At 35.3% G+C, this 27,815-nt stretch overlaps 1 protein-coding gene across 2 annotated transcripts in view; it reads left to right on the plus strand.

The window, feature by feature from the left end:
- Nucleotides 1-773: 773 nt before the first annotated feature.
- Nucleotides 774-27,815, plus strand: part of LOC113099206 (nephrin-like) — a 66,046-nt gene continuing 39,004 nt past the window's right edge. Inside the window, exons 1-5 of one of the 2 annotated variants that reach the window (XM_026264307.1) lie at nucleotides 948-1,035; nucleotides 2,704-2,836; nucleotides 5,050-5,144; nucleotides 15,326-15,520; nucleotides 18,694-18,816. In XM_026264307.1, the coding sequence (XP_026120092.1) occupies nucleotides 5,081-5,144; nucleotides 15,326-15,520; nucleotides 18,694-18,816 (382 nt within the window). In that variant the 5' untranslated portion in view covers nucleotides 948-1,035; nucleotides 2,704-2,836; nucleotides 5,050-5,080. Of the gene's footprint in view, nucleotides 1,036-2,703; nucleotides 2,837-5,049; nucleotides 5,145-15,325; nucleotides 15,521-18,693; nucleotides 18,817-27,815 lie in introns of both variants that reach the window. The other variant, XM_026264305.1, reaches the window with a different exon arrangement.

The raw sequence follows: 27,815 nt of genomic DNA on the forward strand, positions 1-27,815 counted from the left end.
CTTTTATGAAAGATAGTGTTTTGTTTTTCTTATTAATTGAGGGAGTATATCTTGAGAATTAAAGATATTTATCTGTGCTGTTGTATAAGATACATTTGACCAAATTATGCAGAATACTGACAACCTTCACTTGTAAATGGACTTTCGTTGGATTTTCAGTGTCATTTTATTTTCTTGATTTTAATAATTATTATTAATTTTATGTTAGGATTAAATGTTCCTAAAGAAGAACAACCTTTATCCATTTTGCAGAATCAATCAAAATTCCAACTGCTTCAATCCACGTCTTGAGGTTCTGTTTTTCTATTATGTGGTACATGCTAAAAAATTAAATAAATAAATAAACAAAAAACTCCGAAGAAAAAAAAAAGAGAGGTTTTCAGCACACTATCAAATATTCAATTGTGGAAAATGAATTCTGTGGAAAATCTGTTGCTGTGCGCAGTGAGAGAGCCAAGGCGGCCCCTAAGGAGTGTTCAGTATATTAAACAAAGTGAATAGTCTCTGCCGTATTTATTATGCATGAGCATAAATGTTACAAAACTGGTGGCTGTTGAGACTGCGTGGCTGCGTTCACTCTGTGTCGACAAGGGTACCGAAGTCCCTCGACATACAAACAGAGCGAAAAAGAACAGGAAGTGAATTAGAACGGCGAAAGGCAGTGTGTTGTTCTAGATGTAGTCCATTAGAAAGGCCGTGGACTATGTGTTGCACACTTCTTTAGCGCCGTCAAAGCTCATTAAATGCTCACTAATGGCCGAATATGATGAGATGAAGGGGCAGAGGCCGAGCGTTAGCTGGAGTGCCTTGTTACAAAGGTTCCTCTGCATTATTACAGTCAGCAGTTTGCGAGTCTCCTCATCTCATTTCTATTCACTCATCCTCCCTCGTTTCACTCCTCCATTGCTGTCAGGTTGTTAAGAAAGCATCAGGACGAGACATGTGTAGGGGAGCCCCACTGGCATTTCCTCAGCAGAGCTTCAGAGAAGAACCTCCAGATGAGGCGAGACAAAGCCGAGCAGTCGAATTCAACAGGTAAGCTGCGTTCTCTCACATGCAAGTGTTTTATCACGCTCGAAGATACCTTGGCTTTTTATTTCTGCTTGGCTTTATATACTTTTCCTCTTTTTTTTTTGGATTTATGAGGACAAGTAAGAGTGAGGAGATAGAGGCTTGAAAGAAAGCTGTTGTCTTGCACTCTCTCTCTCTGCTTTGTCAGTTTTAAGTTGACTTCTGTGTCAAGGGGAAGGATGAGGGAGAGACAGAGCAGTATTTCTTTGTGGAAGCTGAGATACCAAGTTGAAATGATACGACAGAGTCAAAACAAAGAGCATTTTAACAGTGCTGCTGCCTCGGGAAGCTAAAAGTGGGTGAAATCCATTAGTGGCCTTAAAATTCTCTGCTTTTTTCAGCATAATACAGCAATATGTTGATGACTTCCTGTCTTAGTATTTTTGTGTTCGTTAAACAGTGTTCAAATTTATCATCATGATTTGGAGATGTCTTTTTAATTCAACACGTGGGTATTAAACAGGTGATCACTGCATTAAGTGAAAGATATACCCAAATGACATTTTAGAGATTCCACAAAAACATGTTTTTTATTATTTTATTTCATTGTATTTTTTTTATTTTTTTTTTACATTATTAAAAAGTAGCTATGACATGGTGGGTGAATTGGTGACATTTTTAAATTACTCTTTATTATATATATATATATATATATATATATATATATATATATATATATATATATATATATATATATACATATATATATATATATAAATTAAAATGTATATTAATTTATCTTAATCTAAAGTTTGAAATCAAAATAAAAAATGTATTCATGTATTGGATTTTTGATCAGCTAAATGTGGCCTTGGCGAGTGTCTTTTTTCAAACGCTTTTAAAAACCTTGCCGATCTCAAACTTTTGAATGGTAGTGTATAATGCATATATAATGTATGTGAAATTTATAGAATGTACTTCCACAAAGTTCTGTATTTATAACTGAACTCTGCCAACCCAGGAGAACCAGGTACTTGGATTTGCAAAAACATCTGCATGTCCCAGTCAGAGAGCAGAGCGCTGATCTCATTTTCTGCACATTTGGGAAATGTCATGCTGTTTGTGCATCCAGTAGGTCCAGGCTCGAGTGTGGGGTTGTTGATAATGTAATGAAAAATAAATAAATGAAATGAAATGTGCCTGACAGGTCAATGCATGCGATGCCTCTCCGGTCCAGAAACCATACCAAATTTTTATCTACAGGGAATCGAATTTCATATCTTTCAACTTTCACTTTTCTGAAGTCACAAGAAGAGTGACAATGACATGTATGAGATGTAAACAAACTGCAGCACAAGCATCAGTTGTCACTGAGTGGAATGGCATCTGTGACAGCATGCAGGAATCATATTGACATGCCGATACAGCCTATATATATATATATATATATATATATATATATATATATATATATATATATATATATATATATATATATATAACCCACATTTTGTGTTATCTTTGCTTGTCTGTTCACGTAAATGAATGCTACTGTTGAAGTAGCATAACTTTGCAAAACATGAAAACATGAATAAAACAAATTGAGAAAATGAATTCATTAATTTCCCCTTCCTGTGCCATGTTGATGTTTTCTCTGCAATAATTAAGGTACTTGTTTGTCTTTGGGGACAGTGGAGAAGGGAGGTTAGACAGGCCTGAAGAACATCTCATTAAAAGAGCTGGACAGGAACCACTGAGTCATTCAAGAGCTCCAGACATAACTTCGAACTTTCTCCCTGACAGAGCTCCGACGCACCAAAATAAGGTTCGTGTCAAAAAGAAGAGAAGAGATGAACTAATTTTCACAACAAGCAGTGACTAGCACAGCAGTGAAGTCTGAGTCTCTCTTTTGATTAGTCCACAGCACACTCAGGTAACATTAGAATGAGAAGAAGAAAATGGTAGAGAAAAACATCGCTAGTGTCTTTTTTATAGGGGAATGAGCCCAAGTTAAGTAGTCATAATCAAACTCTTATTGTGAAACTGAAGTTTTTTGTTCTGAGATCATGTGGTGTATACAGTATGCAACTCGCAGAGGTAGTGGAGAGTCTGACAAGTAGCTGGTTAATGAGAGAATGAGTATTTGGATATACCGTATAAACAATGGAATAATGCAAAGGTAGAAAAATTGAATTTAGGTTGGGTCAGAGCTGGCTCAATTTAGTCTGGATTTTATGTAGCCTTGGATGCAATTATGTTAACTGGAAGCCTATACTAACATTTGGGTCATTTTACAAAACAGCTGTCCCTTGTCCATGTAAAAATAATATTGTTACGCTAGCAGGTATGCTACATGTTTTGACTTCATTCTCTCTCTGTATATCACTATACCATTCAAACGTTTGGAATCAGTAGGATTTTTTAATGGTTTTGAAGGAAGTTTCTCTTGCTTACCAAGACTTTAGTTGTTGTTTTTGTTGTTGTTGTTGTTGTTGTTGTTGTTGTTTTTGGTCAAGAATAGTGAAATAAAACATGATACAACTGATTAATATTTTTGGGATTAATATTAGGTTTTTTAAAAGTATCTTACGCTCACTCAGGCTGCATTTATTTGAACAAAAATAACATTGCAAACAACTGTTCTTTGTTAATATGCTTTTGTGATACATTTGTGCCCATGGAACAGAATAAACAGTTTAATATTTTTACGAAAACCATGATTTTTTTTTTTTTTTTTTTGGATTTTTGATTTTATAGAAAGTTCAGAAGAGCATAATTGATTTGAGATGGAAATATTTTGCAATTTTCTAAATGTTATTACTGGAACTTTTCATCAATTTAATGAATCCTTGCTGAATAATCACATTATTATTATTATTATTATTATTATTATTATTATTATTATTCAACAACAGCTGTGTATATATTTCAACTTTAGGTAACAGTGTTTTATTAAACTAAGTTTGTTTTTTAAAAAAATAAGAGTTAAAGTGATTAAATAGTCCATAAATCTGGCATGATAACATTTCACTTCTTGAAAGGAGGATAATCATGAATCCTCTTTTGGCAGTAATTATTATGACCTTGAGCATTGAAATGTTAATTAAACTGCAAAACTAAGTTACCTTTCTGAAGGTAATTTAGCTGGAGATGATGTAATGCAATATTACAAAAAATGTACTTACCTTACCAGCTTAAAAAAAAAAAAAAACTACTAATAATTGTCAAGAATATGTAAAAAATACTTTTCCCAAAGTACCAAAATATTATAATTTTTTATAACATAAAAGTGCCCCCATGCAAAATAACAGCGTTTTTAAAGGAATGCTGGGAGCTTACTGATGAAAGGCTAAAAACCTCTCAGGGCTCAAATGATGAAAAAGAACAGAAAAAATGAATGGATGTGTTGAATGTCTAAATACAGCAATACACACCGACAAAAAAACCCTCCATCCATTCACGGAGATTGCAGTCGGCGCATTCACGGTTTGGCGTCTGGGACTGTTTGCAAGCACAGAGTATAATTGAGTGTGAGTTAATTCCTATCAAAGCCCATTGGACTGCAACTAATGGACCGAGGGAGATGCCTCAAGGAGCCAGCACTTTCAATTTCTTTTGTTTATTTAGATGGGAAAATGTTTAGTTTTTAATTAAGTAAATCACTATTATTTGTTCCAGTGTGATTGGTAATTGGAAGAGATTGCAACCTGACTTGAAATGCAAGCGCTATTGGCTTTGGGAGAGAGATAGGGAGGATTGGAGAAGGCTAAAGTATGGCATAATGGCCGTTATCTTGAGAGGGCTCTTTCCATGCAGTTCAGGAACACTCCCTGGGCTTCACTTGATAGTGTTCATAAGGTTCTCTCTGAAAACATGAACTTATTTTAAGGAAGTGTTTCAATGGACTGTAATGGTAAAAAAACAAAAACAAGAGCCAATGTAACATCCTAGACCTTCTTAAGTGCATGTGTGTGTGTGTGTGTGTGTGTGTTGTGTGTGTGTCTTTACATATGTACCTTTTCTGTCTTTTTTGTACAGATTTGTTTTGTTGGTGTGTGATTTGGAGGAGATGGGTTTCTGGTTTTCATTCGTCCTCTCCGGTGCCTGGGCTTTTCTACAGATGGAGCTCCAAGGTACAGTTTGAAACTCAAAGGCCAAATACAACTATTTTGTATTCCATTATATGGATGCATTTACACTATAATTACACTAAGGTGTCTAAACTGTGTAATGAAACCCAAGTCATTATACCAATTACTGTGTCCAGAGCTTTGCCATTTGCAACAGTTTTCACACACCGGTACGATTATCTGCCAAAGGTGTGATATTAAAATAATACATATAATCCTTCATCAAAGCTTGAGCATCTTTGTACAAAGGTGCACATAAAAAAAGGTTCAGCAAAATCAAGAAAAGCATACTTAAACGGATGACCATTTTCCGCAAGTCTGTAAGATTATTTAGGGTCTTCATGAAATGTCTATTAAATACTTTCTAAAATTCTTCAGTGGTTGTGTAAAACAACACCTTTTTAAATTGTCAAAAACAGCTCTGATCACAGCGAGCCATTTTGGTACATGCCTCTTTAAATGCTAATGAGCTCTGCTTACCCCTCCCCTTTCTTCTGGAAAAGATTTGCAGATATTCAATAAAAATATAAAGTGAGAGAATTACTCGTGGAGGAGCAGCTGGATCGTGAACAGTGGGTACTGATCCATCCTTGAGTTTTAACCTTTTCGCAGAACCTGCTTGAATTGTCCCTCATTCAGAAAACAATCTGGAGTCAAATGATTTGTGCAGACATAAACAAATTTAGGTGTATTAGGTGGCGCATTACCATTAAAAACAAAACTAATCCACTGTGTCAGTGGTCATGGGCGGGGCCTGGGCAGAAAGACGTCATATTGCTCAGAAAATCAAAAAGGAGTGAATAGATTTTTATCGTGGTAGGTTGGTTGTGTCCACATACTGACACATTATATGCAAAAATTTAATTTTAAGAAATTGTAAGAATTTTACAGTAAACGTTTATTTTAATCCAAGCAACATTTTTTTTTTAATGTTTAATGTTTTAATATTTTTTTTTCTTATTGGATTCTTTAAAGGGGGGGGGGGGGGGGGGGGGTGAAATGCTATTTCATGCATACTGAGTTTTTTACACTGTTAAAGAGTTGGATTCCCATGCTAAACATGGACAAAGTTTCAAAAATTAAGTTGTACGTTTGAAGGAGTATTTCTGTTCCAAAAATACTCCTTCCGGTTTGTCACAAGTTTCGGAAAGTTTTTTTTCGAGTATGGCTCTGTGTGACGTTAGATGGAGCGGAATTTCCTTATATGGGTCCTAAGGCACTTCTGCCGGAAGAGCGCGCGCTCCCGTATAGCACAGCACTGAGAACACAACAGACTTCACTGATCAGAGCGAGAGCGTCGCGAGATGTCACAAAAGAAGTGTGTTTTTGGTTGCCAGGGCAAGACAACCCTGCACAGATTACCAAAAGAGAAACAGCATTAAGGGACCAGTGGATGGAGTTTATTTTTACAGAACATCAACGGAGTTGTGCAAGTGTTTTTGATTGTTCCCCTGCATTTCGAAGATGCTTGTTTTACAAACAAGGCCCAGTTTGACGACAGATTTGCACATCATTTATTTCTTAAGGATAATGCAGTCCCAACGAAAAAGGGTCACGATCGTGTGTTGGAACCGCATACGGTGAGTAAAACTGCTTCAAATATGCTTCAAATATCTCTGTGTTGTTAACTTAGCAATCGGCGCGTAAGCACATCAAGTAAACAACATGCGATGTTGTCATCAAACTGCACTTTCCACATGTACAGCTTAAAAAAAAAGTGGAACTTAGCCATTTTCCAAAACCGCTAAGCAAATATATACAGTTTCAGTACATACCACATAGAGATGTCATTGCTGATGCTGCTCTTATTAAATTTCAGCCTCTGGATCTGATTCTGCATCATAAATATACGCTGAATCTGACTGTTAGCCATGGTTTGTTTTGGTTTGTTTTTCCTCACGGTGACGGTAATGTCACAGCTTCCAAACGCTCTCAACACAAAAGCCTACTGGCGCTCGTGATTCTTTAGCTCCGCCCACACGTCACGCCTCCAGCCGGTCGTGTTTTTCTGGGAAAAATCGGTACAGACTATCTTTCTCTTATAAATATAATAAAACTAAAGACTTTTTGGAGTTATGAAGGATGCAGTACTACTCTATAGGTACTCAAGATTAACAGGATATTGAGTGAAAACGAGCATTCCACCCCCCCCTTTAATAATATACAGGTAATATTATGAAATGTCACCTCAGATTAATATTAATATTCAGTTATTTATATGATATTTAATGTTCAAAGGAATTATATATTTTGTGAGTAGCCATGTAATCAAGGTTTATTTTGTAACACGACGTTCCCCTTCCACATTGTGTGAGCAGGTCATGGTAAATCACAAGTACCTTTTTGTTATACAAGAGGTGGCTTACATAAAATGTCCTCGAATAGTTCCTGTGTGTCACAAAAAAATGTACATCTTGCCAATTTGGCCCACAAGCAAATGTTCAAATCTTCTACTCTCACAGCTGCATGGAGTAAATGCTCCCTCACCGGTTCTGCACTGCTTGACAAAATTGCATCTGAATAGAAAGAATGGCCGAGGCAATTTACTGTAATGATTGCTTGTTGCATTTTCCCATTCTGCCTCCATATATACAATTTGCGAGGCTTAACGCCACGTGACGCCGCATGGAGCACCGACCTGCCTTCATCCTCCTTTGTCGGAGAAGCTTTTGACACAGAATCCCAGGCATTCCTCCCTCGTCTCTTTACCATTTTGCTGTGAGCTTTTATCTCATAATAGCTGTGCTGCCTGTATATTAGCAGGCTCCAACAATCAAGTTTAGTAGAGATGAAATTGGTTACTGTATGCCAAGGCTCAATTTGGACTGGATGGTAGCATATGGTGTTGCATGGCACAGAAGGAAATAATCTGCTTTGTGGAACATTCTCATTACCCGTATGGGAACCAATGTGGGAGTCTTTATGTCTGCATTAATGTAGAACAGTTCATGTGTTTTTAGCTGGATCTTGTGTATTAAAAGACAGGAAAAATGTAAGAATTTTTTAGTTTTATAAAGAATAGGCTTAATGTGATAGAAAAAAAAATGCTACATGATTGTTTAACTATTACATTTGATATTACATTTTAGATTTTATTATATAATGAAAGTATTTATTTCTATTAAATCATTTTATTTAAATAAATAAAAAATGTATATAGAAAAAACGACAGAGTTGACCAAATTGTATAATTTCAGTAAATTTTGAATAAAAAGAAATCAACTAAAGGTAAAATCGAATAATACAGTAAAATACAATAATAATAATAATAATAATAATAATAATAAAATGAAAATGAAAATATCATATTATATAAAAAAGATAACATGAAAACAGATGCAAATAGTGAAAGCCTCATCAAAATATTTTATATATATATATATATATATATATATATATATATATATATATATATATATATATATATACATATATATATATATATAATATATTAAATGGTTTTAACCAGTGTTATTATAAAAAAAAAAATAATAATAAAACTTTATTACTTTACAAAATCTTTAATTAAAATTAAATATAAATATAAAAACCTTAAACTTATTTTATTTCAGCTAGTTGTCAAGGCAGAATTTCTCACCTTAGTTTTACTAAAATACTAAAACTAAATTGAAAATAAAAAATGTCATTAATTTAAACAAAAGGCTAATAAAAGTGACAAAAAGACACAAAATTATTAAAACTTCAACTAAAATGAAAATGAAAACTGAAAAAAACAATAATAGTTTCTCACTTATTTTAAAATAATTAATTTGTACATAATTTAAAATTGTATAAAATTTGTGATGTATGATCATCACTATGTATTGTTTGTATATAATTGTGTTATACAAACACAAATTATAAGTAAATGGCCCTGCCCACTTGAAATCAAACTGGTCCAAAATTCCTCCTCACCACTTTACTTTGATTGTCATGTCTCGCAGCAGTTACACATGTAATAGTGTAGACAACAAAAAAAATCACTAAAAGTGTCACTAAACACTTTTTGTGGTGTTTGTTTTCACAACTGAAACCCGCTGAAAGCACCTCTGCGAATTGAGAACCACAGGCACACTGTTTATAAAAGGTGTAAATGTTTCCTTTGTATAATTATTGTATAAATATAATTAGAAATCCAGTTATTCGCTCGTAATTGCAATCTTTTTATACATTATGCAATGTGCAACAAGCTTTAAAGGGAAGGAGATTGCATGAGATTACAGTATGTGAAATATGAGACTCTGCTTGTACCTTAATTATGTCTGAATATAACCTCTAGCAAAAGAAGTCTCCAGAGTGCACTTTTGTGAATCACTGATCTGACCAATCAAGGCCAAAATCATTCAAACGGTTGTGTTGAAGCACCTCATGCTTTTTCGTTGATGCAGAACTTTTAGCTATGACTCAACCACCAATCTAAAGTGACTGTTCCCTGTTGAATCAAAGCAAAAATGTGTTTTGTTCTTTGATCCAGACTTTGAAATTCCATCTCCTTTGAGTCCTTGAATGGAATGCACATGGGTTGTGATTAAAATCTCAGAGTCGTGTTTATTTGGACTACAAATGGAGCAGAATAATGCATTGTTGTACATCGCATTAGCGTTGATACTTTCTGTTCCAGAGCTGAAGTTTAGCGTCACCCGCTATAAACTAAAAGTCAGATTCTATGCTGTAGCTTAATCCATGTCATTATCTTGTTCAAATAAGACGTCAACGCATCGCATCAGGAGTCGGAATCAGACCGGGGTGCGTGTTTGACATGTCTTTCCTCTGCTATCACTGCTTCTCAGGCAGCTGAAGGGAAGTGCGTGAGTACGGCTGGCTGCAGCATTTAAATGTGCCATGCTGATTATCTTGCTGCTGTGTTTACGTATTCATTTATGTAAACATTATGCTAATGTGTTTTCCGGCTTGTCGCTTGTGTCCAATTGTGCCCTTCAAGTTTGACGTGAGGTGACTGGTGCAGTCTTGATGTTGTTCGGGCTTCTGAGAGCAGCCGAGTGTGCCCAGATGCACTGGATACTTGTCATTGGCTCAGAGGAGGTGCTGGGGGTTGAAAAGTCTTGCCCGTGCTCTCTGGAGAGGCCTTTCAAGAAAATGTGTCCTAAAATAGCTGACCCTTTTGTGTGCGCTACATTTGCTTTTTCACACTAAAGAGTGCCCAAGTAATCATAGTCTGTTAGAAGACTTTGAAGGCTGGTTGAGGCCACGATTGGATCAGAGGAGCCTGATAAAAGTCTGATGCTGACTTCATACCAGGTACGTCTAGGGCTCACACACACACACACACGCACACACACACACAAGGAGTAATTAAAGGAATAGCTCACCCAAAAATAAAGGCCACTCTTGCCATACAGCTGTTGTCAAGTTCCAAAAAGGGCAACAAAAACACCAAAAAAGCACTCAAAAGTGAAGAAAGCAGTAATGCCATAGAGAACCATTTTAGGTTCCCCAAAGAACCTTCAGTAAACAGTCTTTAAAAGAACCTTTGTGTGTTTGGAGAACATGTTTGAACAACTTTTTCCACCATAAAGAACCTTTTATGCAATGGGAATGTTCCATGGAGGATAAAGGCCAAGAAAAATGCCAAAAAAAGCACTATTCACCTTTAAAAAAAAATAAAGGTTTCCGAAATAACAAATTTGGGTTCCCCAAAGACCCCTTTTAGTATTATTATTGTTATTATTATTATTATTATTTGAAAAACATTTTAATAATATAAATAAAATTTTTCCTCTACAAAGAAACTTTAATGCAAAATAGGTGTCAAACACTCAAAAAAAAAAAAAAAAAAAAAAAAGTATTTTGTGGTTCCATGACGAATATGTATGGAAACGTTCCATTTCACAAGGTTCATGTTGGAAAAAGATTCTTCAGTTTTTGTTTTTTTGTTTTTTTATTGAAAAAAAAAAAAACGTAAGTAAACATAGTTTCTTCCCCTGATTAAATTAAATTAAATGATAACTGAGACTAAATAAACATGCATTTATTTATACTATTATACTAACTCTGGGGTGTCAAACTCAGTTCCTGGAGGGCCACAGCCCCGCACAGTTTAGATGAAGCCCTAATTAAACACACCTGATCCAGATAATTAAATCATTAAGGCTTATTTGAAAACTACATGGCATGTGTATTGGAGCATGGTGGAAACTAAACTATGCAGGGCTGTGGCCCTCCAGGAACTGAGTTTGACATCCCTGTGCTAACGTTTATATCAAGACCTCAAATCCCTTAATCAGAGCTTTTCTGTTAAACAGTTATGTACTTTGCCCAGCTTTTTGCTTAATACAATCTGGCAAGCATACACACACACACACGCTCTGTGGAGGTGCTGTGATCTGAAAACACTGACATACAGTACTGTACAGTAAACTGGAGTTCAGCGTTCTCCATTTGAGGTATTCTGTTTAAAAGAAAGTGTCCTTCAGCCAGTCTGTGTTCTGTCATGGATCGCGACTGTATTGTTTGCGATAGTGGTTGCAGATTGTAACGTTAGATATGCAACCTCTGTTTGGCAATATGTTTTTTTTTTTTTTTTTTTTTTAAAGCAAAACATTAATGCAATTTGGAATCATTGGAATTACTATTTGAAATTTCTCTGTTATAATATTTGAGAGTAGTTTTTGTTACACCAGTTTGCATAATGTAGACAGGGCAACTGTATATCTAAAGATTTTTTGTATTGTTTATTTACTCTCTGATTTATATCCTGTTATAAATCTTTACATGAGATGAGGTAAAATAATCCATGCATACTACTCTATTTTCCTAAAAAGCTCAGACATTTAGTCGACTAAAACTTGACTAAAACTAAAACAGGACAAGTTGACTAAATATGATAAAAACTTAAAGTTACATTTGACACAGGACTAATAAAAAAATAGCTGACAAAATCAAAAATAGATTTTAGAACCTTTATTTTTAAGAGTATATTCTGAGTCTTAATAAACCATATGATAGCTTTCCCTTGAGGTCCAATGTTATTTGGACTCCATTTGCTTTCAATATATTAATAATGGCAAAAGAAAGTCACACAGATTTTTTAATGAGGCGAGTATGATGACAGAATTTCAATTTCTAGGTGAACTATCCCTATAAATTGTTCACTAGTAGCGGTAAAAAAAAAAAAAAAAAAAGACAAATCACACTTTTGTTTTGCACTGTTCCTTTAAATCTCAAACCACTACTGAATGTCACATTCTTTTAATTAGGTAGGATCTCCAACATAGACTTTCCTCAGTTGCATTCCTAGTGTTACACAGTGGAGTCGCAGAGTCATCGTCAGTGTTATATCCCGTTAAATCATGTTTATGACAGGTACAAGCTGACTCCATTCGAAAGAATGATCAGCAGATGGATGTCACACAAATCATAATGCCACAGCCCAAGCGGTGAGGAAATAGGCGTCTGTTTGTAGCCCAGTCATCATTCTTCTGGGTGGATATTAGCCGTAGGTGTATTGACAGCTGAGTAAACAGCGAGGGGATTTGAGATCTCTTCAAACCTTCATTTTCCCTGCTCTCCTTCTCACTGAGGAGAGATTTAATTCTCTGTAATTACTTTATTGACTCATTTGCAGAGCTGAATAGGCTTCAATCTGTCGTCAATAAAACATACACAGTGATGAGGAACAGCACAGCAATGCTTAAGTACATCATCATAGTGGGAGGCACATTTTCCTTCAATGGGGAGAGTGTCAGGGCAGTCCTTGAAATTCAGCCCCATGTGTGATAATCTTATTTAAACCATAATATAATTCATGTTAACCAAATTTATCCTGGATTAACTCATAATCTAATGCAGAACTATTGAGACAAATTACTAAACAGTTGCACCACCAAAAACCTGGGTTTTATTCTCTAGTCACCTGCAATCCATAGTATTTCTTTGCTAGATGTATTATTTTTTTTTTTGTTTTACCCACGATTGACTCTTTAATATGAATTTTGGACACTATTGTAAAAGGAAAAAGAGGTTAAACGTGTCACATTATAAAAGTATTTAGTATTTAACAGCATAAAAAAAACTAAACAAAAAGAGTGAAAACAGTTAAAAAATTACTAAAATAGTGTAGCTTTAATTATGTAACTAAATATTTCTCTAATAAATAAAATGCATGGACTTGATTCATGTTTTTCAGAAACTGACATAAATCACCTGATTCATTAGACAGAAATCTGATTTTTTCAGTATAAGCGTTAAATCACATTGTAACCACTGGGTTTGAACTCGCATTGCCTGCATTAGCACCACAGCTCAAGATCTGTTATCATGTGATAACCACCAGGCACACAAATTTTTTAAAAGAAGAAAGCTTGAAGGACATTTAATTATCTTTGCCATTTCAAACATTCAGGAAAAAAATAATAATAATAAAAAATAAAAAATAAAAAAAACTCTCTTACGACAATAAGTTGTTGACCTTCGGCACAATGGCAGAGAATCATTAAAGAAGAGAAATGTCTGAGGTCTATTCAGATAATGAGAGCTATTAACTCAATCTGAGTTATCTCTGGCCCTGAAATCTTGAGATTTAAATTCCTCCGGTAATACAACCAAGTTTTGCATTCATATTTTTTTATTATTTTAATTGTGGAGACATGGATATGTTGACATCATCATACAGGTAAACATAGTGAAAATAGATTTTTGTTATTAAGTGAATAGTTAGTAATTTAAGATATACTATGTAACTTTTGGCCCTCTTGATGCTGAAGCACAAAACTGCAAGTAGCTCGTGGAGGAACATTGTTTTGGTCATAACGTGAGTTGTACTTCGGCTCCGTTATTCTGCACTAAACGAATCGCTTTGTTCATGAGTCGGATTCATGGATCAGTGCGAATGTCACTAACAGCACTAGAACTCTCCTCATAATGAAAAAAAGAAAAGATATCTGAAAAAAATGTGCAGGTAAGTAGCTTATTTGTGTTGTTGTTGTTGTTTTACTGCTGCTTTACAGCTGAATTGATCTCAGTTTACATCACTGAATTATTATTTTCCGGTTTATCCATGTAAAGCTGCTTTGAAAATCTGTTTTGTATAAAGTGCTTTATAAATAAAGATGGCTTGTTGAAATCGATTTTTCGGTTGCACTTTATTTTACAGTACGTGTACTTAACATGTACTTATAGTGTACTTACAGTGTATTTATCTAAGAAAGTTCTGATGACACAAGGTAACTACATGGGGTAGGGTTAGGTTTAGGGGTAGGTTCAGGGTTAGTACCTAGTTGTTACATAGTTATTGTAATTACTACAATAAGTACATAGTATGTACATGAGGAACAGGACTGTAAAATAAAGTGCTACCGATTTTTCTTGTCAATGCGCGACAAATGTAATACTATGCAAACTTAGCTGATTCGTGTTTTATTACGGGTGCTTATCGTTTCCCTTTTTGCTTTTTGGTTCGAGCTTCAGTTGTTGTGGCTTCCACTACATAGCCTGATGTGTTATACCTGTGATATACAGTATGAGAGAAAGAACCAACTAGATGAGCTGATACACTGAAAAGAATCCTTTCGTGCTTTTGTCGCTACATGTCGTAGTCTAATGGTTAAAGATTCGGACTTATCAGAGACTCGGGGGTCATGAATTGTAGGTGGAGGGGGTAAATGTACAGCATTCTCTCCCTCAATACCATGACTGAGGTGGCCTTGAGCAAGGCACTGAACCCCCAACTGCTCCAAAATAAATGACTTCCCACTGCTCTGGATGTGTTTTCATGGTGTGTGTGTGTCATTCATTGATTCACTGCTGTGTGTGTGTACTTTGGATGGGTTAAATGAAGAGCAATTCTGAGTATGGCTCACCATACTTGGCTGTATGTCACTTCACTTTCACTCTACATGTATCAAACCAATTCATTAGATGAATCAGACTTCCCAGCGTACATATGAGAGAAAGGACCAGTTCACTGAAAAAAAAGGCATCTATTTTGTTAACGTGACACTTAAAAAACAACTCGTTCTGTTAGCATTAAAAAAAATAACCCTGAACCACTGCCCGAGTAATGAAAAGGATGCTGTAGAGTCGGTAGCACTTCTACTTTTAGTTAGTTAGTTCCATCAAATATGTTTGCAGCCTTCAGCAATAGAAGCTTGTGTTGTCAATGAAAGATTTCTCCGTCCTAACCTTGACTCGCATCGGCTCTTCTGTTGTCTTTCTCCTTTTTGTAGGTGTGTGTGGGCAGCAGGCGTTCAAGACAGAGCCACGTAATGTGACGGTCAGGGCGGGGGCCACAGCTCTGCTGAAGTGTGAAGTGCTGAGGGCCTCAGGGGCCGTGCAGTGGGTTAAAGATGGGCTGCTCCTGGGACCTCAGAGATCGCTGCCTGGCTACCCACGCTACAGCATGACAGGAGACCAGCAGAAAGGTGAGAACTCGGAGGGAAGGAAAGAATGACATGCGGTGATTAAAAACAAACGTCTACGAGTAGCTGAAATGTTTTCTGACATGTTGTTAGATGTGCGTGAGCGGGTAACTGTCCCCAAAGAGCAAGAGCACATGAAACTGACATCCAAACAGATTGAGTGGAAAATTCATAAACTTGACTGAATTTAAGAAAGTAAAAAATGAATTGTATGTTTGTTCGTTCTTTCCTTTATTCATTCATTCATTCATGTATTTATTGATTTAGGTAGTAAATTTTACTTTACTGACACATATTTAGATGATTTATGAATAATTATAATATATATATATATATATATATATATATATATATATATATATATATATATATATATATATATATATATATTTACCATTTTTAAAATGTTCATATGGTAATTAACATTTAAATGTGTTGTCTTATATATATATATATATATAAGACAACACATTTAAATGTTAATTACCATATATATATATATATATATATATATATATATATATATATATATATATATATATATATATATACACACACACACTGACATATAATTAAATATTGTATATTATATATTTTATAAATTATATTTTATTTATATATTTTTGTATTATATTATTTTTGTTACTGTATTTATTTCTTTATTCCTTTTGATTTTGAAATGTGATGAAATGTGACCCAGAGTCTTCTTGGCATGTTTTGTGAGAATACCATTAATAGTTTGTTGTCTTGGGTAAATGCACTGGAGTGTTTGTGAAATGATACATCAAGGGGGGGGGAAATCATCTTTTATTTTTCTTCGGCGTGAACAATTATTAGGATGAATCATTACAAAATGTTTTGCTCATAATCTGCAAATGGCTGTAGATGACTCAGTTTTCAATTTCTAGTTTAGATGCAGCCTTCCTCATCATAATGCGCTCAGCTCTCTTAAAAACAGCTTAGCGAGATACTATCAAAGGCCTTCTAATTTGAGCACCGGAGACCGATTTATGAAATTAGCTTTTTTTTTTCTTCTTCTTCTTTCTTTTTTTAAATGTGAGAAGTACCAAGCCCCAATTCCCTTCCCATATAAATAAATAACTAAAGTAAAATCAGCCCTGAATTACTCCTATTTTTAAAGTCCATTGAGAGTAAATTGAGATTATTGTGTAGTGGGCTGAGAAAGAGAAAAACCTATGATGCTTGGGCAGTCTACATTGTGTATATAAAAAAGGCAATTAAAAGACAATGCTAAACAAGTCCTGAGCATCTGCTCCTCTTTGTGGAGGACAAAAGTTGCTGTCTGATATAAAGAGAGAGAGAGGCAGTTTGTGCCAAATACAAGTGCAAATGCTTAAAAAAATGCTTACGCTATTGAATGCTACCGCTTGTGCCGCCGGGCATTGATAGCATGACGGATAAATAGTGCCATGTAAGGGACAAATGATATCATAAAAAGACATGCTGAAAGCAACTTTAATGTTAACCCTGCCAAACTTAATCTACTGATACGCAGACATGCATCCACATGAGTTCTGCGTGACAAGCCATAGATGCGCGCACACACTCTGATAGCTTGTAAAAGGAAATGAGTAAGAGAACAGGCCAGAGTCCCAATGGTGTTTCTTACTGGTTGTCAGAGGTGTAATTATTGGACTTTTTCAAACATATGCTCACAAACACCCCGAACCGCAACACCGTGGCAGCATGAACCCAGTGCAATTTCAAGAGAGTGGAAAATCATTAATGAGTTGAAAGTGGTTTCCTTTCCTTCTATGATCACATAGATCTGAAAATTGCTGCTGCTTGGTGTTAATTATCCTGCCATCCTGCCTGACACCTTCTTTTTTCAGCCGTGGAAGTTGTCATATCAGGATAGTATTTTCTGCATGTTAGTTTTTTTCAGAGGGCAGGAGAAAAGGGGAAAAAAGTGGAAAAGAAAAATGCTCAAAGCTTGAACAGCTTGCATAAACTTCGCCCGAGCAGTCATTAATCCTGGAAGAATGGTAGTTGAACAAACAACCCCTTGGTGGCATGATATTCTGCAAGTAAATAACAAGAATCCTGCACACAAAGGAATGATGTTGAAGGGCTTCATCAAATAATGAATCATGTTTTTCTCTCCATAGCGCTCATCGCTAATTGGGGGCCATTAATTTGAGGTTGCGTATAAATTTTGCGCTACCATTTGATTTTTTTTTTATTTATTTTTTTTTATCGATTTTTGATTGGCTATTTAAAAGTGGATTTCAAGAAGCATCTGAACTGATGCCAAATCTCCAAATTTGTGTTAATGGTGGAACTCTTCAAATATGCTTTTAGGAACCCAAAAAACACATACATTCAAAGAATATACTGGGTTAAATAAACTGTGAGTTATATGCTTTTATATTGAATTACTTTCATTGTAAGTCTATGGAGTCAACATTCTGCAAATAAAAATGTACACTACTGTTTCTTTTTTTTTTTGGAAATAAATTAATCATTTTGTTCAGCAATGATGCATTAAATTGACTAAATGTTAAACAGTTGTTTAAAACAGTATATATATATATATATATATATATATATATATATATATATATATATATATATATATATATATTAAAAAAATTATAATACAATTTGCATATTTGTAGTGTATTTTTGATCAAATAAGTGCCTTGGTGACTATTAGACTTCTTTCACAAACATGCTTACTGACCCAAACTTTTGAGTGGTAGTTGTTTGTCTACATCATAATATTACGGTTTAACTACTTTTCTAGGCTCACAAAACTAAGTTATAAACTTGCTAAAGCTTGTTCATCTAATCCTGTCAATAATCACTCAAGCATATATAAACACTTTTCTTTAGGAGTAACGAGTGGCAATGAATCCTGCAAATTTGTGTTCGAAAACTAAATGGGGTCAATTTAAATTCTATTTTTACGAGCACATTACACTAAACTCATCATTTCTCCCAACCCAATGACATGTTGAATTGATTTTCTGTACTGCTCAGCAGCATTACAAATGCTGTCAGCGGAGTTTAAGTTGTCCTAACCCTGAATAATATTCATTCAATGCTGTCAAGTCTTTTCCGCTCCATTGTTTGTGTGAACAATAAGATCGCATTTCTCTTGTATTCCTTTCTTTCCCTCCCATAATTTCTGCTCTGTTTGCTTTCTCCTAAAGGCCAGTACCATCTTCAAATTGTCAACATGAGTTTGGAAGACGACGGCCCCTACGAGTGCCAAGTGGGCCGGTCCGTGAGCAGCCGTGCCATCGTATCCCGCACAGCCTGGCTTAATGTGCAGAGTAAGCAATCCCATCTTTTACCACCAATCAAGGAGAGGGGGGTGCAAATGGGGAGAAGCAGCACGCTTTAGGCATGACAGATTGCTCAACCAAGACCGCTAATGGCTGCGCACGCACTGAAAAGGTGACACGCGGTGGCAAACCTAAACCTGTCACCATAGCCACATTCAGGGTACTAATGAGCCGTGGAGTTTCTCTGCAGTGTGGTGGAGAATCCCTTGCGCTACACTTCAGATAAAGTCCCATTGGTCACACAGGTGTATGACAGCGGTGATAGCACGCATTAGTGGTGTGGCCAATTAGTTAGCGTGCTTGGCCACAGTGGATAGGGCACTTATAGTGGGCAATATCTGAGACTTTCCTGCATGAACAACTGGCTGTTGAGAGATCCTCCTGTTCATGGGTGATAACTTTTTCCCTCAATTTAGGTTCTTCTTTAAATCTGCGGTGAAATATAACATGTCCACATGGGTTTCACTTTGTCCTTGGTTGTAGAAACCTTTATAAAGTCGAGTGCTGCTATGGTTTCAGAGAGGGAAATGACCATTTTGGAAAGTTTCACTTTTTGACCAAGTGCTGGATTTCTCACCATATTTTTGAGTTTCCAGGTCAGTGCAATATATCGGTTTGTGACTTGGCTGTGATTCTCTTTGTATTGCGTGAACCTGTGAGGCCGAATCGCCCTGGAGAATTCCTGAAGGAAATTCATAGAGAGAGAACGAGTTTGACTTTGTGTCAAATTGATTTCAGTGAAAGATGCTGGTAGTTATTGGTTCAATTCTGTGCTGGTGTTCTTTCCAATCAGAGTAGAAATTGAGGATCGATGGAGCCGTTTCAACATGTCAATTCCTTAAGCACTCAAGCTCCAAGGATGCTATAACTCAACCGTTCTTGACTCGTTTTGATTCAAACGTAAGTGGGAGACAGAATCAGTGAGCTGCTCACTTGAGAACAGCTTAGATTGGATCATTGTGAGCGAACTGATGAATCTAGAATCATTTGGACAAATGAATTCTTCAGTGGTTTTTAATTGATTAAAAAAATGACTAACCACACACACACGCACACATATATGTATACACATAGAGAGAGAGAGAGAGAGAGAGAGAGAGAGAGAGAGAGAGAGATAGGCCCACGTCACACCAATGTATCATTCCTTCCCTTTCTAGGCTTCTCCCACAGATACACTCTCTAATACGTATGTAATCTTCCTTGTTTCACACTTTCTCTAACTTTCTGTCCAATCTATCCATCCATTGCTCAGTCCCTTAGGAGTCTCTGTCTTTTGCTTTCCTTCCACCTCTTCTGCCTCCTGTGGTGGGAGCTAGCCCATATGTCTAAGGTAGGGGGTCATGAAAGCCCCTTTTCTTCACCAGTCATCAAGCATTCACTTCCTCTTCTGTCCCAGAGTGTGCGTGTGTGTGTGTGTGTGAGTATGTGAGTGTAGTAATGGAGGGCGGTTGCTGTGGTGACTGCCTTTCTTTTGCCTGGGAAGGCAGCAGGTTTTATTGACAGCTATGGAAAGAGAAAGGGCAAGACAGTGAAGATGGTTATGGGTGTAATAGAATCTCACTTTCACACACACACACACACACACACACACACACACAAAACACACTTCTGCATCAGCAGTAGCAGGCCTCAGTCACTCATTTATCAAAATCAACAGATGGGTTTATATTGTGTTTGGGTGTTTTATAGGGCTGTCAATTCACACATTGATTTAGTGCAATTTAATTATTTATAAAATAACAGCAATAAGAAAAAAAAAGTATTTTATATAATTTATAACCATTACTTAATAATTGTACAATAAATTAAAATTAAAATAACAATTAAATATTTAATTATTACAAATTATATTGAAATAATTTATTACATTATTTAATATACATGTATAATATTTGTAAAATATATTTCTAAATAAATCACACTTTTTTAAATAATTATTTTTATATTTATTGTTAAATATAATTGTTAATCCTGCCTCCCATACTCATTTTTTTTTTATTTGCCATTTACCATCAAGTGTGGTATTGCCAATATATATATATATATATATAATATGCATTTTTCTTATCTTCTGAGTCAATCCGAGTTCTACAGTAGATAAAACAAACAAAATATTGACTATACAAATACTAATGTCTTTGAATGATCTCCATTTAGAGGCTTTTCTTAGCAAGGTTTGATCTACGTATATGTTAATAGGCATGTCATTGAATTAATTTGATTACAGTGTTTAAATGAGCCCTGAAAAATGCAGGGCATTGCTCTCGTTTTTTCTAATTGTTTAGTGTTGCCATATGAAAGTGATATATTAAAGGATCATTTTTGTTTAGATGATGTTTTGAAATGGACGTTCGCAAATGCGAGTGTTGAAGCCAGCAGTATTTTCCCATCCATTACCTCACCATTGCACCCATTCGGAGCTGGATTTTTGCTGTGTCTGCTTCTAATCTACCTCAGTAAATCCAATCCAAATGGCATAATGTCTTTACAGAGGGGAGTGGTGAGGCGGGGGAAAAAAGAGAGAAAGACAGAGCGAGAGACTAAAAGATGAGGCAGGGTCTTAATTGGATTCTCTCTGTCCATGTGATATGTTTTATAATGGCCTAATTCAAGATGAATCACCCTTGGCTTGCTAAAAGCTAAGCGCGTGGCCACAGCATCAATAGCTATCTCCACAGGCACTGCCCTGAAGCTTTCTCAACACTTCTGTGTGTGTTTTTCCTCTTTGTTGCACACAGAGAGAAGATAACCACGGATGTCACTTCAAGTGGCACCTTCTAATCCTGAACAATAATGCGGCCATGTCCTTTTTCTCCTCTGACCCCTACTAGCCAATTTAGCAAACCATTGTTAAGATTTCACCAATGCACACAGGTTCCGATCTGGTTCAAAGGCTAATTTATTTTTTTTTCCACCTTAGTAACTTTACATTTTTTCAAATAGTTAATTATGGAAACCTGTTTCCGTCTCCGAGTTAAAAACACCACTTTATATTTCGTAATTTTGTGTTTTTATCTCACTGTTGCATTTTAATTTCTTGTAATTAGATCTTTACATATCACAGTATGTCACTTTCTCATTTAAGAACTGTTTTATTTTATTTTATTTTTAATCTGAGGTGCAAAAAGTTATGGTTTCCATAGTTAAGCCTTTGAATAAATGTGAGGCATGTGTTGGTGCACTTGTTTTGTGAGATTGTTTTTAACATTATGAATATTATTTACTAAAGTTTGGAGCAAATATAACCACATTTCTGAGTCATTCTGTACATATAAAATATTTTAATTAACTTTGGACAGTTTTGTGCCATGTTTATTCTATAAAGTGGTGTTAAGTTTTTAAAAACACATTTTTTTCATTGTAGAACTTTTTTTTTGCCAAATTTCATGCTCTCTTGAAAATGTTTCTGCATTCCATTTGAGGATCTTGTTTTGTTAGGGGTTTTTTTATGTAGAAGAATATACACTTGTTATGAACATCTGTGTTTTTCTGAGTGATTTGGTATGTGGGAGAAAAGATTAATGTGTTAGAATACATTAGAAATGATTTGATTTCTATATTTGTCAAAAGGGAAATTTGTTAACTAATATGCTTTAAGCAGCCAATAGGGTTCTTAAATCAGAAACTCTCCATATGTTCACAATTTGCTTTATTATTCTTAGAATTATTGAAAATCATGCAGCAGTAGTAATGATACAAAACAATATTATCAGTGCTATAATTATTGCCGTCTAATGAGAAAAGCTTCTGAATAAACATGTTTTTCATGAGTTTAAGTAATGACAGAAAAGATCCAAGCTTCATTAGGTAAACAAACCAATTTGATACTGTTTGGATGGATGATAAATAGATGCATAGATGTATGGATAGCTGGATATATTCAATTGAAATATGTCTGTGTATATATCCAGCAGTATCATGACAGACGGCTCTCTCTGCCAGCTGGACTCTCTTTCCCTGATGAGAGTCACTTGCCATGATTTGGGTTTTGTTCAGGCATCTCTTTGCCGCCCACATTCAGTGTCTGAGTCATGAATTGTGCCACATATACGTGATTGTCACTCACATTAAGTCAACTGCACATCCTAGCTCTCCTGCCTGGAGGTGTGTGCAGTTCTTTATAGCCTCAGACTAAATAAAAATTCAAACACATATCCAACATGGCTTTCTCCAAAAATGGTGAAGCTTTAAAGAGTCAGCATTCGGCCGATAACGGCTTCTATAGGAGAGTTAGTCAGAGTAATTAGTCATGTGACATTAACAAATAAGATGACTGGCTCAAAAAAAATTGTTTTATTTCATTTTACTGCCTACGAGGAAAGATGGTAGCATGCAAAACTGCAATTGCAATGAATGGGAATGCTAACAGTATTATATAGCAACTCAGGAAACATTTTAAAAAGCTAGTATTTCAGCTTATAATATAATATAATATAATATAATATAATATAATATAATATAATATAATATAATATAATATAATATAATATAATATAATATAATATAATATAATATAATATGGATTAAAAAATGAACATTACCTAAAAATTTGCCGGTAATAGTTAGCATTTTAGTATTTTAGTTGTTAATGTAATAATATAAAACAGTATAATTATAATAATTATTATTATATTCACATAAATAAATAGTTAAAGTTAGTCATTTAGTAAAGTTGTTAATATAATATAATATAATATAATATAATATAATATAATATAATATAATATAATATGAAAAAGAACATTACTTAAAAGTTAGTCATAATAGTTAGCCATTTAATATTTTAGTGGTGAATAGATGTAATATAATAATAATAATAATAATAATAATAATAATAATAATAATAATAATAATAATAATAATAATTATTATTATTATTATTATTATTATTATTATTATTATTATTATTATTATTATATTTAAATAAATAAATAGACTAACAAACATGGCTTAAAAAGCTAAAGTTATTTACAGTTTGTTGGTAATAGACCTTGTAATATAACATAAAAACCGGTGTATCTTTAGATACAAATATCATTTGTTATGTTATGTTCACCCAGCACCGAACGTGTCCAGCAGGAATTGTGTTATTTTGCTCTGGGACAGGCTGTATCAAGAGGCTGGGAGCACAATAGTGTCTGTTTGAACCGTGTGTCGTGTAGGGAAGTGGACTTGTGTCTCTAGGTTATGGTGGGAATTGGATCAGACACTATTTTGTTTATCAGTTGTCAGTCTGATTTACGTAAATCACCTCTTGTTCACTGAGTGTTCAAAGTGTTTATTGTCATATGCGGTGGGCTAAAAATGAAAAATATAAGAAAGGGAAAGAGAGAGAAAAGGTGAAATTGCTGTTATCTCTCTGGCCTCAGCTGCACCTGCTGCACTCTTCAGACAGGAACGAGATGGGAATAGATGAGAGGAGAAGTGCGGAGCGAAGGAAAAGGTGGAAAGATCAGAAGTATGAAGACGTGAAGATGAGATGAAATGAGAGAGGGTATGAAAGAGAGAGAGAGAGAGAGAGAGAGAGAGCAGAGGAGGAGAAATGGGTCTGCTTCAATGGCTCTTAGCTTCAAAACTCACACCTGAGCCCATGTAACTGTGTGTTATGTGTGTGCTTGTGGATGAGTGTATTCAAGCCTTTTGAGGCATGTTTGGTCAAAGCTTGTTAACAGACTATGTTTGCTCATGTGTGTGTGTGTGTGTGTGTGTGTGTGTGTGGACACCACAGAAGTTGTGACCATATGAAAAGATGGTCTTCATTTTGAGGCAGTGTTGGGTTCAGATGAATGACCTTCCTTCTGCCTCAGCTAACTTACCGTTTAAGAGTTCAACTCTATTCAAATATGTTGTTTCTCTGGCTCAAAGTGAACCTGACACCAGCTGACCCTGTTTACTTTACTTATTGTGCTCGATCGATGTGTGTCATTCCAAGGGAAAACGGCTAGGGTTAAATTTACCATTTCACTCCATTTAAATTCTGCAGTTTTGCATACTTTTTGCTTCCCTAATTCAATCCAAATTCAAGGGTTTGGCTGATCATGTGATCCGAAAACGTCTGTCCCTTTGAGTAAACCCATTCATGCAAAATCAAACCACTTGTATGTGTGTATAGGGTCCTCATCTCATGTCCCTGTACATAATTTGACCATATTTTCTGAAGTATTCTATTCATTATGTGTGAAACTGTTTAATGAGGGTACAATTACAGAGTGCACCTTTTAAGTAGACATCACTGTTGTTGCGGCTTCATCTCGATAACCAAACTGCATCAACATTCATTTACACATGTGATGTGCGACTGATATAGAAGTCCATGTAGGAGGGAACAGTTTTTGTTTATTTCTCCAGAAAATGTGTCTATTTGTGCACCAGAGACCTTGATAAAGAGCATCTGTGATAAAATGATTGCCTTTTGACTATCTTTTCATTCACTTGGCTTTTTGCATGTGTGAATCGGTTTGGAGGAAAACATTTGCATGTTTATATGCTCATTGAGTGTGTGAGAGAGAAACCGAGGGGTTTGTTCATCTGTTTGCGCTAATGAGCCTCTTATCTTCCTTATCTGTTCATCCGTCTGCATTTGTCTAATGAATCAAATTTTGCAGCACAATATTTCCCGCCTGAGTGCTCGTGTGTGTTCATATCTCTGTTCTTGTGTATGTGGATATGTACTTGTGCGTGTCTGTGTTTTTAATTGCTTTGTGCACATGAGTGTGCATTTGTCAGTGGAGGAGAGGTAGGCAGGAAGTATGCAAGACGACTCAGGTGGGCTTCTATGAGGTCATAAGTTTGCCTGAATAACCATTGGTTGTCATGTTTCGGATCTCAATGCTGCCAGTAACACACACACACACAGATACGCACATCCTTAAAGAATCCATTTAAAAAAAGGGTCAAACATGGCTCCGGGGGGTGAACAAAATCCTCTTGTAGTGAACCGATGCGTTTTTGTAAGAAAAATATCCATATTCAAAACATAATAATCAAAGTTTAAATAACACTCTCCAACAGCAGAATGGTCTAATTTATAGTCAAATTAGAATGATATCTTAGTTTTACCGGCAATATATATAGTTTGTGTTGGCATTTTCTAAAAATATGTCTAGATATGTGACAAGTATGACATCACTGTGGTGAAACACCTTGGTTTTTACAGGCTGCCTTTGCATTGCTATTGGTTTTGTTGTTGTTGTTGTTGTGGGAAGCACATTTTGACTTTTTTAGCTTTGCTCTATAGTGTACACTGAGCCAAAAGTTGAGTGAGTGAGAATGAGAGATGAAGTGTAAGACACACATAAAGAGGAGAGAGAGAGAATTGCTTTACCTGCTTGCCTCCTCTGTGAGCTCTCCATCAGTCTTTACTGGGAAATCTATGTGCCTGAACAATGTTTTCTCTAGCACAACAAGTGATGAGCCTGGCTTCATCTGCAGAAAACTAGAGAGAGATAGAGAGAGAGAGAGACCAAAGGGGGCGATGGCGTCAGTGAAAGGAGAACAGAGGAGAAGAGAAAACAAATGCATCTCATTATCTAAGCGGGCTCCTCTGCAGTGCTCTCCTCAGCCATCAGTGTCCACACAGCTCCAGTTGCTTGCTTTAAATCAGTGTGAAGCCCAAGCCTTGCCCCATCTGTCTCGGCATGAAGTCCATCACTCCTCACCGCCGAGCTGCACACAGCAATATCGCCCCCTAGTGCTTACAGACTCCAGGGAGCAACTGTCTACCTGAACACCACTGCTGAGGCTCATTACCATGTGCCAATCCTCACAAGATATTCCTTCAGTTTATTTGTTAGGGGGTTTTCTCATAGTGAAATTAAGTTTTTAATTTTGAGTGCATTGGTTATGTAACATTGCCCCTTTTAAAACTGATGATCATGTCATCCAGCATAATTTGAGAACTTTCCGCAGAACACCTTTTGCCCAGAAGGGAGCCATAAATAGTAGTAATTATCACAAATGATCTTATTTACCTTTGACTGCATGAAATGATGTGCCTGAGTAGAGTGAATAGATCCATACCAGTAGGTTAGCTCAATACTTTTTCTGTTAGATTTTGAATATGGCATCACTGTGATGAAACACCTTTGTTTTTACAGGCTAACTTGGCATTGCAGTTGTTTTTTTGCTAATGGTGTTGTAGGAAGCACTTTTTGCTTGGGTTTTATTTATTTATTTTATGCTTTTTATGTTTTGCTGTATCTCACCAAGCCAAAGTTGTGTTTTAGTTATTATTCATTTATTAATTTATTAGAAAAATATGTAAAATATATATATATATATATATATATTACAATACTATATAGATTTTTATTTTATTTTAATTTTATATTTTTATAATATGCTATTTATCGTAGTGCATATTTATATTTTCAAATATATATATGTGTGTGTGTGTGTGTGTGTTGAATATATTTTTAAGATTTATACATATTCATGTTTTTTTATGTTTATATTTAATTGTATTTTATAGAGAGGTAGAAACAATAAGTTCTGTAAAGTGCATATAAACAATGGATATGGCATAAACATATATATAAAGTTTTTATAGCTAATTTATTTTTAAGTTATTTTATCATAATGCTATTTTCTTCTTAGCTGTTGCTGTTCAGATTCTTACACAGAAAGCAGTCATACTTTATTGTCTAAGTTAAGCGTTTAATGCACCATTTGCTGAGAATGTGTTCTTTCTATTCAGTCTTTTAACTGTTTACATTTTTCCCTTTTAATCGTTCAGCTTTTTTGGTTTTGCACCGTCTAGGTTTTTTAATCCTAAAACGCTTCCTGAGTGAACAGCCTTAAGTCCATAAGCAGGATTTTATGATTTCTCCTTACACATTGTACAACCAAAAATGATCCTGTTTCACACTTTTCCATCCAATATCAAGCTCACAGTGGGTAAACTTTGCTACCAGGGTAAACCTGGACAGTGCCACATTTGAATTTGATTCGTTTGAACAGAGCACAAAATCAGATTTTCACTCTCTCTC

The sequence above is a fragment of the Carassius auratus genome, unplaced genomic scaffold, assembly GCF_003368295.1.
Source record: "Carassius auratus strain Wakin unplaced genomic scaffold, ASM336829v1 scaf_tig00216880, whole genome shotgun sequence".
NCBI classification, from domain to species: Eukaryota; Metazoa; Chordata; class Actinopteri; order Cypriniformes; family Cyprinidae; genus Carassius; species Carassius auratus.